Here is a 15,381-nt window from a genome sequence, read left to right on the forward strand (position 1 = left end):
AGTACTTGGTGTACCGACTGTGGCCTTAAAGCTGTATTTGAAAAGCATGTCTCTCCTACTGATAACTTCATAAATGGAACTACATTTAACATTGACTTGGTCATTAGAGTTGTAGGTACCTTCCTTCATCAGCAGTGAGCTATCTTTTGATAATTGTATACAGGATTATTAGCAAGCTGCCAGTCATAATTGGCTTATGTGTGCGAGACACTGATGACTAGAAATTCAATCTTGCGAGGAAGCTCGACAGGTGAGTGTCTGCTTTCATGTCGAAAACTCATAAAAAGTGTTATGATCTGAGAAGATCATAAGTTTTTGTAGTGCATGGAGATTTATCTGCTATATGTACTATTTGTTACAGGGAAAAAAAATTGCTAAGTGTTATGCTGGCTTTCAAAGCTGTAAAGTACTTGGTGAGCGATGTCAGAAAAACTGTCCAAGAGATTCTGTTATGTTAAAAAAAGGTCAGGGACACATTAGCAGCAGAGACAGCAGGCAGAAACAAATCTGTTTTTTGTTTTGCTGCTGTCTTTTGTTGGTCAGTACTAGCAGGTTTAAATGGCTAGTGCGATACCTGATCTTAACAGCTGAAGTAGGGGGTGCTTAATGTTTAAGATAGAGTCTCATGCTGTAGAAGCGGTAAACTGATTTGATCTGATATTGTCCCTTTTATTCCTCCTCAAGGTTGGGTCATTGATCCGACTTGGCCGCATTCTTACAAACTAGGATCCAAGTCTTGAGCTCCTCCCTCTTCCCATAATGCTCTGTCCTCTGCCTAGTCTACTCAGTTCTTGTTTGCCGCCAGCAGTGACAGATGTGGTTCTGGAGGCATGAGAGTTTTACTATATTAGTGGGAACCTTACAGTATTCCTTAATTTTTCACACAAGTTATTTTTCTTAAACTCCCCTTCCTTAGTAGTGTAACGTTAGTAGGCAAGTTCTCTTTCCCTTTCCTTGTTCTGCTGTTGGGCTCTTGCCCGCGCCTCTTTTCACTCTCTGTCTCTATGCCATTGCTTTCCTTTTGCAAAAAAAAAAAAAAAAAGTAAAAGTTATTTAAATATAGGTATTTAACTCTGTATAGTTTCTTGTGAGTGAGTGTGCTTTCTGTGTGAGATAGCCTTATTTTTTTGCCTTTGATGTTTATTTCTTCATCTCTGATAAACCCTCCCGATTTAAATGGTGTTCAGAATGTGGACACAAAATACCACATTTGGGTGCCCATAACAGATGTGTTTATTGCTTTGGTCCTGAACATCTGTGGTCGGCTTGCTCCATTTGTGAAGGATTCAGTCCCAGGGCTATCGCTGACCACAAGAAGAAATTGATTCTCAAGGGCCTTTTGCCTGCATCTTCTGATGTTTCTCCATCCACGAGTATGGTAGGGTCCTCTGACCCAAAGAAACCCTCTCTCAAGCCATCCAGAATGTTGTCTTAGCCACCCTCCAAGCTTGACAGGGTCAGATCACAGACCAACTTTGGCACCGATGAATCCAAAACATTCTTCGGATCCGACCGTCACTGTTCATGTAGCCAGTTCTCCCGGAGCATCCACTTCCACTTTGAATCCTACAGTGAGGAGGCAAACTCCAGAGTTGGGGTGCAGGGGCTGCATCTCCCTCCAGGCTAATGCAGACTCCCATAAGGCATTCTAGACCACCTTCAGTAGCCTTCTCCAGGTCTTCTAGGAGCCTTACTGAGATCAACATGGACACGATGATAAGAAAGAGCCCCAAGACTCCTATCCAGATGGGAATTTTGTCTGCTTTGTCCCCTTTGATATTTGTGAGCATTTCTATTCCAGTGCAATCTCCTCTTCTGATATCGAAGTCCCAGGATCGTAGCCACCCGAGAGAACCATGGTCTGATCAGAGGAACCAGAGGATTTTTGCACTTTTGGCTGGGAGACAGTCGCTACCATTTCAATGTTCTGCCCTTTGGACTCTTCACAACTCCCAGGGTGTTTACCAAGTGTATGGCAGTAGTCGCAGCTCACCTCAGACTGCAAGGATTCTGGGTGTTTCCATATCTGGACAACTGGTTCTTCACTGCCTCAACCAGGCTTTAACTAATTCAGGCCAAGGATTACTTTTTGAACCTTGCCAGTCATCTGGTTATCATCATAAACCTAATAAAAATCAAATCTATCTTCGGAAAAGAACTTAGAGTTTATTGGAGCCTACTTAGACCCATCAAGTGAGATTGCATCAATACCCCCCTCATCACGTACAGATATTAAGAAACCATGTTCGAGCCATCTTGATCCGTCCAGCTCCACTAGCAAAGCGAATACTTCAGGGTCTTGGGTCTGTGGTGGGTGCCACTCCCTTAGTTTTGTTGGCCAGGGTTTTTATGAGAGTGCTTCAATGTACTTTCACAGTTCAGTGGTCTATTCCCTATCAGCCCTTATCAAGTTGACACCAGTTTGCAGAAAACAGTTACAATGGTGGCTTCTGTCTGATGGTCTGACTTTTAGCAGACCATTCCTACTACCTTTTCCATCAGCCACTGTGACCACGGGCACTTCTCAGTTGGGGTGGGTGGCATTTCTCTTGGACATATGCAAAAAACAGACTGCATTTCAGTGTTCTGGAGATGAGAGCAGTTATTTTCATGTTGCAAGCCTTTCAGGACATTCTCCCTTTAAGAATCATTGTGATCCACACAGACAACATGTCAGTCATCTGGTACATCATCAAACAAGGAGGAACCCATGCTTATCCCTTGTGCAGAGAGGCCACGATAGTCTGGGAATGGGCAATGTGTTCAGACCGCTTTCTGCTTGCAACTTGCATACCGCGGAAGTCCAGCGTTCTAGCAGACAAACTCAGCAGGTCCATCCTGACCCCTTGCGAGTGGTCCCTCTGTCAGTCAGTAGGGGACCTGATCTTTTGCTGTTGGGGTAACCATACTGTGACATATCTGCATCCCCTCAGAATAAGTGCAGCAGCTGTTTCGCTCTGATTCCCCCTCCGGAGGAGTCCTCAAGGGGAGATCTAATTCATGATTTGCCCTGATCTCCTCCACACTTATCCCCCTCTATCCTTGATCGCAAAATTTTTACAGAAAGCAAAATGGTTGAAGACCTTGGTAATCCTCATTAACCTCTACTGGCCTCATCAGAATTGGTTCCCCTTTCTCTGGACTCACCTGAAATATCCTCCATGGATACTGGAACCAAACAGGATCTCCTCCTTGACTCATTAGAAGGTTTTCACTCCAATTTACTATCCCTCAAACTGACCACTCGGTTTCTCCACTTCCAGTAATTGTACAAAGGTCCAAGCTTGCTTCTTCTATCTTAGATATTATTCTAGCTTCCCAAAAAACATCTACCAAGAAAGTGTATAGGAGCAAATGGAAGAGATTTGCCTTCTAAGCCTCCAAGGAGAACATTGATCTCTTTTCAGCCCCGATCTCAGCCATCCTTCTCTTCCTTACATCTCTTTTCAGAGAGGGAGCCAGTTTATCTACAATCAAACTTCAGTTAGCAGCCATTTTGAACTTCCATTCATGAAATATTTTTGATTCTCCTGCAACCTCCAAATTGTGTAAGGCCTTGTTGAAGGGATTCTTCCTTCTCAGACCTCCAGTTAAAAGCTCTTCTCTTTGGAATCTCACTGTTGTCTTACAAGGCCTAACTCAAAAACACTTTGAAACAACTAGTGATTGTGACTTGAAGTTCCTCTCCTGGAAGACAGTCTTTCTTATTGCCATTACTTCAGCAAAAGAGAGCCTTGGAATCCTGGTGCTGTCAACTAAGCCTCCTTACATAATTTTCCATAAAGGTAGAGCCCTTCATACTAATCCTTCTTTCATGCCCAGGGCAGCTACAGAATCTAACTGCAACCTGTCCATACAATTGCCAGTTTTCTTTCCAAATTCCTTTAACAAGGGGGAATGTATGTTGCATTTGCTTGATGTTCATAGACACGTTTTTATCCTCATGGACAAAACTTTTTTGAAAATCAAACCAGCTATTTGTGTCCATTTCACATAGCCACCTAGGTCAGGTGGTTTTAGAAATTACTCTTGTTAGATTGTATGTCTTTAATTTATACCAATAACTGTTTACATTTACCTCATACTCCTAAGGCTCATTCAACTAGGTCTGTCCACATCATCTGCCGTTTCTTCCAGGGCATTTTTAGATGATGTTTTTGCTGCAGCCACTTGGTCAAAAACTTGTACCTTCGTCACGCATTACAAATTGGGCATTGTTTCCAGGAGCAGGGCTTCCTTCGGTTCTGCATTGCTCCAGCATATCCTTCCTTGAGGCCACCCAGGATTTGCATAGCTGGGGGACTCTGACGTAACCGTGAGGAGGAATGAAAGGGACAACATCAGATTTATAAGTTATGTGTTGTCCTGTATCATTCCTCATTACCTTCCCTCCTAGCCATCCCCCTACCCAGTACTCTAGAAGACCTATCGGAGAACTGTTCAGGAACCTAATATTTCTGGTTCGAACCTCTGGTTTCTTAATTCTTTCCGTTTATCTTTACACTATCAACTATTTAGGCAGCAAGCTTGATCTGAGGAGGTTAGGCAGAGGATGGAGCATTATGGGAAGAGGGAGGAGCTCAAGACTTGGATCCTAGTCTGTAAGAATGCAGCAGATCCATGACCCAACAATGAGAAGGAAAGAAAGATGACAACACAGATGATCAGTACATAACTTATATATATTTTTTCAAGATATCAGAGCATAACACTGCTCTCCATACACTTGCATGTCCGTAATCATTAGCAAATCCTTGTACCTTGCCTACTTAAATATTAAAGGTATTCTCCCCATGTCCAAGGACATTATAATCCCCCTATGTTATTCCCTCATTTGGCAATCCTAGAATGCAACACACGGTTTTAAATGTACATGTTAAGCACCTTGCCCAACTAGAAAGATTACAACATAAAATATCAAAGGATTAAGTTCCCTTAGATGCCCAGACAGAGTAGAAACCCAATCACTTTTCTCTGTCTCTGTACCTTTTATTGGTTTCTCCAGTGTTAGCTTTTCAACTTTTACTAGACCTCCTCCACCTAAGAAATAATGGTAATTCTAAAAACACAACCTTCATCTTATCATAAACAGGACCTGTTGAAAAGCAGGGGGGGAGGTTTCCCTCACCCGTAGAATCCTGTACCAATGGAGCGAATTCCTCTTGCATGATACACAATGTAAAACACTGGACTCCTCAGGTTATCCTGTGATGATTAAATGGGAATACACAAATTTACTCCTAGCATAAGCAGTGTTGCTGCCTTTGAGTAGGGTGGAAAACTGATTCATTAAAAACTGTGGAGTTGTATTTTTAGGCTGCATATGGTCATATACTTCAACTATGTATGACAAGCTAAATCATATGAAATGTACAGGTCTATATCATATGAACGAATCGCACAAATTGCGAACGATCATAATATCGAACGTACCTGATCTAAAAGTGCTTTTCCTGAGATCGCGGTACAGTGATGAATGGGATATTTGCCCTTTCCTCACTGTAGTGCAATCTCGGAGTTGGAATATGTATTTAGCAGGGGGTTTGGGGGGCACAACCCCTCACAATAGGAAGTTCGAGGTCCGGTACTTTCGATATTATGAGCGTTCGCAATTTGTGTGATTCACTCATATGATATAGACCCAAAATGGACAGTAAGTGAGTTGACTTTGGTATTAAGCATTGTCATTTAGAATATGTGGTCTGTTTAGCATGTTGTACGTGAAATAGTTGCATACAGGAAAGAGTAATCATTAGTAGAGACTGAGAGTTATAGAAGTTGACTGAAATAGTGAATATAGACACCCAAGAGAGCAAAAACTAGGCTGTAATTTTATATTGATTGGAATGGAAGGTTTGCAACATGGAAAAAGGTGAAAATTTGGGAATGTTGAATAGGAGAGAGAGGTTTTGGATTTGTTTGTCAAAGGTTTCAATGCTGGAATGAAGTGGTCCTACATACTGTTTTGTAAGAGTATATGCCAGCAGTAATGGAAATTCTTCCTACACAATGTCTATTTAAGAACAATACTTCTTACGTAGTTAAATCCTAGAAACATGATTGTACCTTGGAAAGCTAGTTAATGTTGAACCATCTGTTTTTGACATTCCAAGACAACAATGACAACAGTAACCCCACTGTCAGTACAGCTAAAGCTGTAAGGCAGTGTGCTTGACTGGAAATCACTGAGAAGACTTAAAACATAAAGTAAATAAAGTAATTTAGACTGAAAAATGAGTAAATCTTCCAAAATGCAAGAGAAAAGGCAACAGATGCTGAAGCAATCAAACACAGGCATTGACTGTTATGACGCAACCTTAGTAAGTTTGGCGTGTGTGCCATTTCATTTTTTGCTGGAAGTATGCATCTGATAGTTACCAGCTGGAGCACATTACTGTGGCAGCAGCTTTTTTAGTAGTTCATCTTGAGTGAATTTCAGCAGTGTGCAGAAAAAGTGTTTTTTTTTTTTTTTTTATTGGGGGGAGGGAACTGAATGTGTATGAAAGCAGCCAGTCACTGATCTGGATTTTTTAGGACTGGTGTACATTTCTTTAAAACTTTATTTGATCACAGTTAAACATCTGAGATGTACAGAATCAGTGCAGTGGCAAACATTGTTAGGATAATCAATATATGTGGATAAAAGTGACTGACCACTGTTATCAATTGATCACATTTAGACACTACTGACCTAGCCTTACAGATATAGTCTGTTTCTGTGAAAAAAGTTTTAAATACATCAGTGTGACCTTTTTTGATCCCAGTCAGACATTTCATGTATACACAGTCAGTGAAGTGGCTGTAATTGGTGGGTACAGAAATAGTAAGTGGTTGAAAGTGACTGACCACTGCCGTCATTTGATCACAGCTAATCCGGGATCTGACTTGGCAAAGGGTGTGTGTGTGTGTATGGGGAGTCAATATATGTGTGAATAAACTATCAACACAGCCTTTTATGTCACTTTTTCACAGTTAGTGTTGTGCATACTTGTGGAATGCAAAGGACTGAAATTAATATCTTTGATATTTTACAAACATAGTGAAGATATAACCCATGTTTTGACTTTTCAATTGTTATTTTATTTTTAGAAATTTACAGAATTCTTAGTGCAGCTGTCTTTAGATTTTGGATTCATTTAATGACAAATATGAATGCCTTCCTTTTCCTTACACAAATATATATGCACACCACATAAAATCATAAATGTGGTATCACAGATAAAGTTGTGTGTATGTGTGTCTTTATATCTCAAATTGTCAACTACGTACATGCTATAGGTAAGCATCATGACATACATTTTTTGAGAAGCTCGCTAGAAAATGCCGACCCATTTCAGATATGTGAATCCGCATTCCTAGTTAATGAGTAAGTTTATGTGGCCTTTGGGATGGCCTCTGCTTTGCTGTTCAGTTGACAGCAAATGTCAGTTTTTCAGGATTACAGTCTGTGTGAATCTAATCATTAGTGTCTTGTTATGAAATCATAACTACAAATGCTTATGTCTAGGAAAAGCTTAAATTTGTCATTTTACATATGACAACAAAAAGCATTTTGGGCACGTAGAGTGAGATGCATACATTTGAGATTCTGCCATCTTATGCATTTAGTGGTGTTCTCTCATACAGACATGTTAATCTGTGTATCCATCTGTTTTGTCATGAAAAGTATTTAATATGTTGGAGCAGTACAAACATGTAAACACATTGATAATCATTGATAAATGCAAATTCAAGTCAGAATAGCCATTAGAAACTGGCAGGCTGCAACACTTGCAGAACAGTTCAACATGTAGTCAAAGTGTAGCTGTCTGTTATCTTCAGACTAATAAAGATCAAAAACTGTCAAAAGCATGCATCCATAGCATTTGTTTTACTCTAGGCACACGTGTAATTTAGGACACCTCACATAGCTGGAATTTCAACACCATCCCAAACTCAGGTGTCATAGGTAAACCCTGAGCAAAATATAAATCCCCTGTTTAACTCATTGTATAGCAAATTGGCTGATATAGAAACCTTGAAATAAAGGTGGTCAGCTCAACCTCCTCCAAGGGATTGGTCATTAGTGGTATACCCCCAACATTCAGTCTTTGGGCTACTCCTTTTTGGCATTTACTTCTTGGAAGTCAAATATGACACTAAAATGATTTTTTCATTACCAGTTACAGTACATATGCTTTGTTGCCCTTGAGGGAAGAAGCACAATCTAAGAGTGTTTTGTAGATAGTTACACCAGTAACAAGTACTGAAACTGTATGTGAGTGTGCCAGACTAGTTTGAAGATTTAGATATTTGAACTGTAGTTTGTTTGTCTTTTTTAAAAATGCTCAATATTGAAGGGGCTAGTATTGCTTGAGGCTAGGAATATGAGAGATTTAATAATAGTGGATTCATAAGAAAAACAACAAAAAAGAAAAGTACTGTGAACACAAATTATATTTGGGTTTAGTAACCTCATCATTGCACCATTCCCTTTAATGATGCTTTCTTTTTAATTTTTCCAAATGGTTTGGGTTTCTAATATTATAAGAGAATGGCCTGGACCCCTTTCCTAGGTCAGGGTACGATTAGGGTATATGAAATTATATTGTTTCAGTATTTATGTAACAGGACTCTTCTCAGCACACACAATGCACCCGGAACTGTATAATGATAATGATGTAATGACACTAAGGGCTTAAGAACAGAGAGTAAAGCCCTGTTTTACTACTGCCTTTTTATTAGCATTGTTTTCATACCGCTCAACTGTCCAGATTTTTGCCTCAAAATTTTGGTCTGTTCCTCATCAAATTTTTAGTTTTCAAGCAAATCACTGTGATGATCTGAGGAATGAAATTAGTAATTAATACCATGCATTTGAGTTTCAGACTTCATATTCTTTAGAAAAATGCATTTTAATGTATACCCTGTTATTCTAGCAACTTTCCAAGTTTATAATAGCAATATTTAAAACCTGTCCCTGTTTTTGGACCTTTGTACCCCTTTTGTCCAGATTTCTTAGGGTAAGAGGTTGAGAGGTATGATTGTTTTAGGAGTTTAAAATTACATTTCTCCACCAGGAAATACAGTTAACATTATAGAGTGCCACTAGTAAGGATAAGAAAAGCATTTCTCTATTTTGCTAAACAAAATAAAATCATTTAATTTCACCGTGAACCTTGTTAAGCTTAAGACTTTTACCTAAAACTTTATTTCAAGGCTAGGAGGTTGATATCTTGTGTTCTTTGTCTCCATCTAGTGGCTGAAAAGGTCATCACAATCTGTTCTACCTGTTTATTCTTGGCAGGTCATTTATGACATTGGTAAATGTGACATTACTGTGTTGTAAAGTTAAAACTGAGGTTGAAAATATTTGTATTTTAAATAGTATACATTTGAAAACAAAACGTTTACTAACATAGTGTTGCTTGATGACTGTAACATGTAACTTTTGTGTGTCTGTTGCTGGATATTTTATTGATAGCTGTTGGCCATTTCAGTACAAACTATTCCTGTTGTGTTAGCTTTTAATTCAAAAGTGATTGTCCTGATTGTGTATAAAACTTTGGAATGAAGGTTCATTTTTTCTTCATTGAGAAAGCCTATCATGCAAAATGAGTTAGCATTTCCTTGTCAATAAATTACTGAACTGGACTAAGGAATGCTGCTGCTGTTCTGTTATTGGCACTTTATAATATGTGACCCATTTTTGTAACTGCTTGTTCTATTTGGGAGTGATGTTTAGGTTGCCAGTGTGGTTTAGAACAGTTTTGGGTGGCATGGAACTTACAATATGTAGAAAGCTGAACCAGACTGAGAAGGAAAACTTGATTAAGGGGGGAACTATGGAAGCAAGAATAACACTAGTATGTTGAGATAGAGAATGTGGGTGGGTGGATGGAGGAACCATGTAGCAGGCAGCCTTTGTTAGGTGTGTACATTAGATGTCTGAAGACTATAGACAGTAAAGTAATTGCTATTAGGGGACATTCAGGGAGTTCTCAATGCTTCCATTCCCTTTTACACTGTTTTGCTACCATGTCCTTAACTTGTCATCATAAAAGAACTCCCTGAATTATTTTGATTATAGTCAAACTTATGGTAACCATTAAGCTTTGTTATGTGTGTTGATGTAATGATGTGCATTTTCTAGCTGGTTTTCTTTGTCTGCACCTTTGGTGCCTACAATTCATGAAAATGTAATACCTCTCAACTGTACAGATTTCTGCAGAATGTCCAGAATTTTGCCTTACAATTTTGGTCTGTTTCTCATAAATTGTGGTTTACTGGAAAATATGAGGGCTGAAGTCAGAAAATAATGACAGACATTTGAGTTTCAGACTTCACACCCCTCAAAGTTCATGCTAATGCAAAGCCTGTTAAACTATCAACTTTCTAAGTTTGTATGACAAATATTTAAAGTGTGTCCCTATTTGTGGACCTTTATCCCCCATTATTTATGCCTTTGTCCAGATTTCTTGTTCTAAGCGGTTGAGAGGTATGGATGTTATTTGTTATCAGCAGGAAGGTAGACACCAGTTCTTTGATCACTTGGTTTTCTGTTTTTCTGTGTACAAAATAATGCCAGACTTTACCGTCCCCCACACACCAAAAAAAAAAAAAGGAAGACAAAAAAAAAAACTTGACAATACTTTTCTTTTGATCTTGCAGGATGATCTGAGTACATTGTTATCTACAATCATGATGCATGCTAAACTGTCTTTTGACATTGTACATCATATGGGATGTCTAGGGCACAAGCAGTTGTCATGGCTGCCTGTATGACATGCCTTTGGATGGCTGTTGCCTCTGTATTGTACTGGTGTAGTTCCCTAATATGGGTGGATTAATGGACAGAGTCTAATTTGGGGGGGGGGGGTACTTGATTTCAGCAGGCACAGGTGCAGAAAACACCTACCAATAACATTTATTTATTATTTATTTTATTTGCCGTGTTAACCAGGTATGTCCGACTAAGCATGAGCCCATTTTCAGCAGAGGTCCGGGGAGAAAAGCTTTATAAAGAAACAATTAGCAAGGCAGTGTATAACAATAAGCACAAAAATATTCATACAGAACACTAAGAGCCAGAGTTTCAATTACAGGTGAATACTTTTGTACAGCAGCAACTGTAGTTCAGATAAACACATTTAACTGATACATTTTCAGTGCGTTTGGATCTGATACGATCAACAAATACATATTATGTCGGACATTTGCAGACACATATGTGAACCTGTAGTCTGTTTCAAGGAAGTCCTATCACACTTATGGGAAAAAATGATAGGTGCCCAGATTGTATCATTATTAACATGATTTACATAAAACAAAATGAAAGTTTATGAAATCGGAAGTATGTCAGGATTTATTTTGGCCTGACTGATTCTGGCCAGATCCTTCTAATTAAAGTATATCTAATCTAGATGGGCTTGAGGGTCCATTCTGGAGAATAGTAGACTTTGAATGCTGTTTAGTATGACCCGATTCTCTCCTGTATCACTTAACGTGTTTATCTTGCCCCTTGGCTGTTTTTGAACAGAACCCATATTTAGTTTCATTTAGTTAATTACATTTCCCTCTTATGACTAACTTGGGCCATCATACTCTGTTATTGGAACCCTGGCTTGAGGACACCACAACAGTATGCTCTAGTAAAATAGGAGACAATAAACCATAGTGCAGTACACTGGAAGACACTAAGAGCAGAGATGGAGAGCAAAATATGGACCTGATTCAGTCATTAACCAATGTACAATACAGTATATACAGCAGAGGTGTATAGTCAGGTCACGTATAATGAATGTGGATGGCCATGAAGTGTAGAAAAGATCCCATGACAATTCACATATGGCTCCACACTGTGTCAGCAAATTGCACTTGCATCGAGTGCATGTTATTTGAATCAAAGAAGTTAGATTGGTGACCGATTCCATAATAGAGTCGTAATGTAGTTTCACCTTTTCCCTAGTGTTTTGTGCTCTCATCGCTATTATATTTCAGTTTGTAGAGGTGCTGGGTGCAGGAAGGGCTTGGACCACTGTAAAAAAACACCTAAGTAGTGGTTGTGTACTTAGTTTTTGATGTATTTGCAGAGTTCAAAGAAAGTTTTTTTTTGGTAGGTTACGATGAACCCATGTATTTGCAGATAATATGTATGTATATATATGTGTGTCTCTGTCAGTCTCTATGTGCATGGTATGTGCATGGTATGTTTTGCCAAGTTTTTTTCTTATGTGGGGTGGTTTTCTTGAAGAACAGAGTGAGCAGTAATGTGGAATGTGGATTCTAAGTAATTTTTTTCCTTTTGTCTATGTTTGAGCAAATGAAACTGCTTAAAAGAGTTAAAGCTTTTACCATGCTTTGTAGTCTGCTGTCATTGTTGCACGCCTAATGATTTCACTGTTGAAAGTGAGCAGATTTCCTTTAACCTACACCCTTGCAAATATGATGTGCCTGACTATGTCTAATCTGATTCCAGAAACGTGCTGTAAATTGATACTCCGAGGTCATGATGAATAACTTGTATCCCAGGCCCACCCTGGCTTATGACATTTACATTTATGAGCACAGTAATGATGGTTCGTCTTGGATTTAATAAGAGTACTTACACATTTTGTGTTTCTTTTTCTGCATAATTGCTTTTGGAGAAAACAAGCCTATTTTCATGCAGGACTCAGAAAAACATCAGAAAGTCAGCTAAAACATAGTTATAGCAGACTAGTTAAAATGCAGAACTATTAAATCCAAAGAACCGTGTAACATAGTAATCAACAAGTCTGTTACAACCAAAGTTTACTCCTTATAAATGTGATCTGTGTGTGGAGGCCTGCAACACACTAGGTCCTAATTTATGAAAATTTGTGACATCTTGAACCAGAGCAGTTACTCTTTGTGGCTTTGCTAATAAGGTTTTGATTGTGTGCTAAGTGACTTGTATATCTTGATACAAAAGCAATTGTGGGTCTCTTGATGTTATTCCATGGCCGTAGCACACACCCCTTTTCACTAACTAAAGGGTTTTAAAATGTATAAAGTGAATGTCATCAAAGCTGTATGGGTTAATCTAATGTCTGTGGTGTTTCCATTGTTTATAATGCAGCCATTTCTGTTTCATTCCTCTTTACAGTCAGAAATTGGATTTGGCAAGCTGGAGACGTATGTAAAACTGGACAAGTTGGGTGAGGTATGTTTTATTTATGCATTGTTTGTCATTGATTGAGCTATGTGCATGGTTTAAGCCTAATGAGTTCTGCTGTTGTATAAGGGATGCATCCCCTGCACTTCTGTTGTCTGTTTTGCTAGCTGGTTAGACCACCAGTTGCTCAGACTTCCTCCAAGTGGCAAAGCATCATAAGTACAGCTTTTGAAATTTGAATAACCTCTAAGTAAGTGATTTATTACTACCAATTTGTTTAATTTGTTGCACAGTACATGAATTTGTGAACCTTGTTAAACAAAATGTGTTTTGAACTACCATATTTGTTGCTGGTTAGATATCTACTTACATAATTAGCTAGAATGGTAGCACTTTTAGTCACTTCAGAGGATATGGTTCATTACCACTGATACCTGTAATTTCCACTGTTCATTACTAGGACTTCATGAATCTTGCAACTACTGTATTAACCAGCCATAATTGTGCAATGAGCTGTATAATTGTTCAATGAGTTATGCAGGAAGAGGCTTTGTCTTGAGCTGCTGAGTTCAGTAGCCCTGCCAATTGTAACATTGCTCGCATCTGGCAACATCTATTGTATATGACAGAGGCATAAATATACATATCCTCCAATAAAGACATAGACACAAGGCAGCATTCTGGTTTCATTGACTAAAATAATGTATGAAGACTTTTAACTTGAGCTGAACTATATTCAAAATCTCTTTTTTTTGTCTGGTTAGTGCAGTAGATTAAGGCAATGAGATGCTGACAAACTGCTTCCTGTGGTCTAGTTTTTGATTGTCTCAGCTTCTGTTTGCCTGACTGTATGACTTTAAGTAAGTGACTTAACTAGAAAGTGCTCTCAGGCTGAGTCTGAAAAAGGACCATGTGGATTAGAGCGCTGTGAAATGCAACTAAAGGTGATTGTTCCATTAGTACACGTCAGATACTTGGTAACAAGCACCCCCCCCCCAGTATGACAAACAGGTGGTTGGTTGACAAGAGATGCAGGAAGATTGTTACCCACTTTAAGGGTAGTTTATTCATTTTTTTTATGGAACTGATATAAAATTATCAAAAATTATTATATTACTACATATTACTATTTATTTTAAGCCATGAAACTATTCTTGAGGCGATGACAGAATAATAAGACAGCTTAAAATCATTGGGGGGTGGCACCCCCTCACCTTAGGTATGCAAGGCAATTAAAATTGTCTACATCAGGGGGCAGCAGCTTCTTTGCTGGATGAGTTATCGTCTCTCACAGAAAGTCAGTTAATAATGCTGGGCATTAGAGTTTCAAGCTGTTTACTGTTCACAGACTGCACATTGTCCTTCCATTCACTGGTTGCAGTATTCCTTACACTTGGGATTCCCTGCCTTGGGTAGCCCAACATTCAGCCAATATACAAAAGCCTACTGTTTCTTTAAGGTACACTGGACATCGCATGCATGCTCCTCACATAGCATAGGGCATAAAGGTGATGTCTGGGCATACTATCCTCAGAGCTTCTTTGCCGCCAGTCCAAACACATCTCCAGATCATCAGTCTGAACACTTACATTGTTTCCAGCAGTTTGAACGTAGTTTTCATTCACCGGTTTCAACCACTACATCATCTTGCCGATACTGAGCCATTGCAGATAAGTACCCTTTTGGAGTTTTGTTTTTTCTTAGTTTTTTTTGTTGCTCTGGGGGTTAATGTCATCCAGGAAGGGTAAATACCAGTGTGGGAGACAGATCCCCTATAAAGACCACCACGATAAGTATCTTTTTTTCCCCCTAGGAGCTTCTCATGACCATACAACCTGTTCTATTTCTCAGGCTTTCATTCTGAAGACCCTGCATAGTAGACTTTTCCATTTCTTTGTGTTTTGAGAACCAGTGCCTTAAGCTTCTCGCTAAAGATACAGTGGTCCTACAGCCAGGGCTCCCTTTTCACCCCCCTTCTCTCTCGGGAATTGTTCACAGATGCTTCACATGTGGGATGGGGAGCAGCTTTTGGCTCCCTAAAGGTACAGGGGGTGCGGTTGCCTCTTCAGCAGAAGGAGTGCTTCATTGTCAAAGAGATGAGAGCTCTTCTGCTGGCTCTTCAGGCTTTTCATCCTGTTTTTTTTTCTCCAGGGCCTCTTAAGGTACTCACAGAGAGTACCACAGTGCTGTGGTATGTAAACAAACCAGGAGGAACAAGATATTACCTTCTTTGCTAGTTGGCAGTCCTGGCATGGGGTCTTGGTGTC

General features: G+C 39.2%; 1 protein-coding gene across 1 annotated transcript in view; it reads left to right on the forward strand.

Moving 5' to 3' along the window:
* Positions 1 to 15,381, forward strand: part of LOC122809329 (cyclin-dependent kinase 17-like) — a gene marked incomplete in the record, with an annotated part of 1,699,239 nt that overhangs the window by 1,073,308 nt on the left and 610,550 nt on the right. Inside the window, 1 exon segment of the mRNA XM_044080731.1 lies at positions 13,106 to 13,162. Coding sequence (XP_043936666.1) covers positions 13,106 to 13,162 — 57 coding nt within the window.

The sequence above is a fragment of the Protopterus annectens genome, chromosome 8.part0 (assembly GCF_019279795.1).
Source record: "Protopterus annectens isolate FY-2018-M chromosome 8.part0, PAN1.0, whole genome shotgun sequence".
Classification (NCBI taxonomy): Eukaryota; Metazoa; Chordata; order Ceratodontiformes; family Protopteridae; genus Protopterus; species Protopterus annectens.